The 4,820-nt window shown below is 44.4% G+C and overlaps 1 protein-coding gene across 1 annotated transcript in view; it reads right to left on the reverse strand.

Moving 5' to 3' along the window:
* LOC109469055 (cilia- and flagella-associated protein 54-like) overlaps positions 1–4,536 on the reverse strand; it is a 5,200-nt gene extending 664 nt beyond the window's left edge. The window contains exons 1-8 of the mRNA XM_019767441.1: positions 4,392–4,536; positions 4,129–4,221; positions 3,681–3,869; positions 1,695–1,837; positions 1,326–1,473; positions 972–1,127; positions 600–722; positions 15–140 (exon numbers count right to left, since the gene is read on the reverse strand). Of these exons, the coding sequence (XP_019623000.1) occupies positions 15–140; positions 600–722; positions 972–1,127; positions 1,326–1,473; positions 1,695–1,837; positions 3,681–3,869; positions 4,129–4,221; positions 4,392–4,430 (1,017 nt within the window). The 5' untranslated portion in view covers positions 4,431–4,536. The remainder of the gene's footprint in view (positions 1–14; positions 141–599; positions 723–971; positions 1,128–1,325; positions 1,474–1,694; positions 1,838–3,680; positions 3,870–4,128; positions 4,222–4,391) is intronic.
* Between the last annotated feature and the right edge of the window lie 284 nt (positions 4,537–4,820).

Below are 4,820 nucleotides of genomic sequence, written 5' to 3' on the forward strand. Positions count from 1 at the left end.
CATAAGGAGGCAACAGTTGATGAGAAGGCTGTCTGACCTGCTGGCCCATCCTTCTCTGCTAGAGCATCGGCAGCCAAGATCTTCTTCCCTGCATCAGTCAGATTACTGGCCAGCTTTCTCTCCTGCCAAATCCGCAGCACCTAACAGTCATGAGGAGTTGTTGACATTTGAGTGGTCTTTTGAAGGAATGAATATGACATTCACAATATCAGTGTGTCCTTGGTGCTGAAAGACTATCACAACTTAATTGCTGTTTCTAGAACGGCGTAATCTACACAGCTAGGTTGCTGTCCCTGGTGCTGAATGGCATTCTCACCAGGGACAGCATGCTGCTGCTTTGTGACTTTGCAGCTGTGCCATTGTCTACGACACTAAAATTACATTGATGCATACTATTAGGTCTTTGAAGTACATTCAATGTGAGATTTTATTGCATACTTTATCATTTGTAATGGAGATGACCTCAATGTTATTTAAGCTACATCTTTTCTTAAAATAGTATCATCTTTGGTATTTTTGAAATCATGCTTTGTAACACATGTATGTCTCTGTCCTTGGTGCTGAAGTTACCGTTATCTAAGTTGAGCTGTAAATTTTACCTTTCCCATGTAGAAGGTTATACAGGCAGTCATGTGGTGCAGGCTGTCAGAGATGGTAGCATGCCTCCTCTGTCTCAGACCTGCTGGGATCTCCTGTAGCACAGCATGGCACCTCATCAGCACCTGTGGGGTTTGTACAAGAACGGATGCAGCATGAGTATGATATGTACTGTTATTGATCTAAATCTGGTAACTTTGACAAAAGGGTTAATTGTTTGAACCATGTCTTTTAAAGAAATTTTGACTAAAAAATTGTTAATCTGGAATTTTTATGGCAAAGTTAACTACCTGCAGATTTCATAACATAGAATTTGATTAGATTATGTTACTATTCAGACTGCTTACACAAGTTTGTATGCTTTGCTAACCTACCTGTACTACTGGCTGGGAAGGTATCTTGTTGAACAGTAGAGGGGTGAGGAGTCCGTAACACTGCACCACAGCCTGCAGAGCCAGACCGGCCTCGTTCAGATAGCCTGCCAGCTCCAGGGCCACCAGCAGGCGCTCACACTCATACAGCCTGAAGCACTGGGGGAAGAGAACAATCCTATCACTAATAACATCACATAAAGATACTGACATGGAATGACAATCACGATGAATGCTTGAATGTGTAAGACTGTAAAGGATGCAATACTTGAGTTCAACAGAGTTTGGTAAATGAATGAATGTTGATCGTATTTTACAGAATTTAATATGTTACTGTACACTGCTGTTTCTCCTTACCTGTCCCTTAGTAAGCGGCCCTTTGTCACACAGTGTGTCACAGAACAGTCTGCCCTCTCGAGAGTTGATGTCCACATGGATGAAGATACTGGTGAGGAAGTGTCTCAGCAGCACAGGGGAGGCCACTCTCACTACACCAGGGTGGAGCCTGTTATAGAGTATAGGACAGGTGTGCTTTATGAAGAAAAGTGAAATAAAAATGCACTCTCTATCTATCATTTCCGTATTCCCTGCTGTTATATCATGACATTCTGTCATTTTCTACTTTATCATAAATACACATCGACTACCATAATGGTATAAAGACAGGTCTGTTAGCCATTCATTCAAAATACAGACCATTAAGAAGTGCTAAATGCTTCAACTCACTTCTTTAAAGTCAGCTTGAAGTCTTTCCTGGCCACCATCTCCCATTTGCTTGTCTCAGGAGAAGGTGCAGGTGCCACAAAGTGATCCCACAGAACATTGCAGGCCTTCTTAGCAATGGGGTAACACTCAACTTGATATGACACCTGAAACGAGATGTGACCTTGTTAAGGTACATGTACACAAGTACTGTGTCCACCAAAACATGGTCCAGTGATTACTTCCAGTTATTGTCTTAAGAAGTCGTCAGGAAGTTCCTGCACAAACTGAAACCAGACAAAGCCACCGGTCCCGATGAAGTACCCACAAGAGTACTGAAGGAGTGCTGTGCTGAGTTAGCCATCCCCCTAAGTCGTCTTTTTAGTCTTTGCTTCAATAACGGTGTGTTTCCAAGCCAGTGGAAATGTGCCTCTGTCATTCCAGTTCACAAGAGAGACTCAAAGTCCAACCCGTCTATGTACCGTCCCATCTCCCTTCTGAGCAACATCAGCAAAGTTATGGAAGCTGTGGTGCAGACAGAGCTTCAGAAGTATCTGTTGCAGAACAGCCTTATCTCAGATCGGCAGTTTGGATTTAGACCACATCACAGCACTGCCGACATCCTTACCATTCTTTCCCAGCATTGGTCCAATGCACTGGATAATGGCTATGAAGTGTGTCTCATAGCCCTGGACATCAAGGGGGCTTTTGACAAAGTATGGCACAACGGACTTTGTTCAAAACTCAGAAGCAAGGGAGTGTGCGGCAAGCTGCTGACGTGGATTGAGAGTTATCTCTCTGACTGTTCAATCAAAGTGGTCCTTTCCGGCCAGTCCTCAACCACGACATCCATCAATGCATCTGTCTCTCAGGGTTCAATTCTGGGACCCCTGCTGTTCTCAGTCTTTATAGATGATGTGGGAGACGGGTGTGAGAGCCCTCCATATCTATATGCAGATGACTCCACACTCTACTATGTAGTCAGAACAAACGACGACAGAGCCTCAGCAGCGGTGAGCCTAAACAGGGACCTGGAAAGAATGAGGATCTGGGCTGAGAAATGGAAAGTTACAATTGAACCAACCAAGTGCAAAACAATGACAATCTCTAGAAAAAGATCTCGAGCAAGGTCAGATCTTTTCTTTGGAAACACCAAACTGGCTGAGAAAGACGAACTGGAAATCTTGGGAGTCACTATTGACAACAAGCTCAGCTGGACAAAACTCACCTTAAACACTGCAGCTAGAGCTGGTCAGAAACTTGGAGCTATGAGGCGAGTTGCCCACAAGCTCACTCCCAGTGGAAGAGCTGCAGTGTACAAGGCACAGGCACGCAGTGTTATGGAGTATGCCTCACTGTGCTGGATGAGTGCACCTGCCACCTCGTTGGGTCTCCTAGATTCTGTTCAAAGGAGGGCACTTAAAATCATAGGAACAAACGAACAAGAAGCTAGGTTGACACTGAACATCCCATCTCTTCAGCACCGTCGCCAAGTGGCTGCTGCGGCACTCTTGTACAAAATGCACACCGACACATGCCCAGCAGGCCTGAAGACAATGCTCACCAAGCCGTACACCTTCAGACGCACAACCAGAACTAGTCTTGCTATGCCAACCCACGCACTTGCACAACCAGTATCTAGAACCAGCTCCACGGGCCGGACCTTCATCCACACTGGTGTTCAGATCTGGAACCAACTCCCAGACACCATTGTGGGTAACATCTACAACAACGGACTGCAGTCCTTTAAAGTCAGAGTACATCGACACCTCCTTCATTGCAATTGAGAACTTGGCAGCTGTGAGCCACTGATTGCCCACTGATTGAGCCATTGTACAATCAGTGGGTATTGCTCACTACAGCACATTATTATATATATAAAAAAAAGAAACAGTTTGACACATCTGTAATTCTTCACAATAAATCTTTCTAGCTGTTCTATGTCTACCAGACCTTCCAATACACATATCTAGTTTCAAGACTGATGCTGTTCACACATATTGTACATACCTGTCCCAGCAGAGCCCAGACCATCAGGATGGGAAGAGGATGAGAGGCCAGGATGGGTTTGGTCTGTTCCCCGATGGATCCACCAATCAGCTTGCCATCCTTGGAGTAGGCAGCCACAGCAAACATGTACCTCTCATTGGGCTCCAGGCCAGACACTGTCAGGATACAGTCACCATTCTGAGCTGGCACCTGCAGGTAGAGGAGAGGCAGACATTTCATAAATGTGGAAGCAGATTTTAGCATACCAGACAGTGAGTACAATGTCTTTACTAACAATGTGCTCTCGGCCACCCCTAATATTTCCCCTTACTAAAGGCTAAGATAATATAATTGTCTTAAATCAAAGGCACATGGTGACTTGCAGCTGTTTACTTTATGTGCATGTATATTAAAGATTTATCATTAAATAATCACACTATCTCTCAGGGACGGACTTCGATGTTATTACCTCCTCTCCAGATCCGACCAGGAAGTAGTCATTTAGCCTGACCCTGACATTGCTGCCGCTGGACCTGCAGCCAAACAGTCTGTACCAGGCAACCTGGAACATAGGAGTCAATGTGAGTGAATATATGCAGTACAGATTCATTTAGAACCTGGGCCAGACATATTCCAGGCTTGGAAAATCCAAGAGCAAATGAGACTAGAATCAATAAGTACATTATAAATTACAGTAATTATCTTCAAGTTTATTTAAAACTTTTGTCTAACCGGTTTTGTAGAGGTGAACTCTGCTGGTTTGAAGATCATGGTTGTGTCAGTCCTGGACAGGAGGATGGGAGGGGGAGGGGATGGTGCTCTCCTTTTTAGCACTCATCTGACCAAGGGCATTCTGGGTATACAGCCTACACTCCTCTTGTTGGCATTTTATGATGGCAGCCTGAGCATCCTGTAATACGGATAGTGTTGTTGAGAAGTTTGAGAAGAATTGCAGAAAGACAAATTACAGCAGTTTTAACTGTAAACCAGTATTCATTAAGCCTAAAACTTTCTGTGAGAACCTTAAAACAAACCTTCCTTATGAAGGCCTTTTACAGTGTAAGCACTGTCCTTGGTGCTGAAGAAGTTTCACATCAACTTGCACAAATTGTGAATCCCTCCCAGCTTATCAAAGTTTCATTCCTTACCTCCAAGAGCCGG

The sequence above is a fragment of the Branchiostoma belcheri genome, unplaced genomic scaffold, assembly GCF_001625305.1.
Source record: "Branchiostoma belcheri isolate BF01 breed outbred unplaced genomic scaffold, Haploidv18h27 scaffold20, whole genome shotgun sequence".
Lineage (NCBI taxonomy): Eukaryota > Metazoa > Chordata > Leptocardii > Amphioxiformes > Branchiostomatidae > Branchiostoma > Branchiostoma belcheri.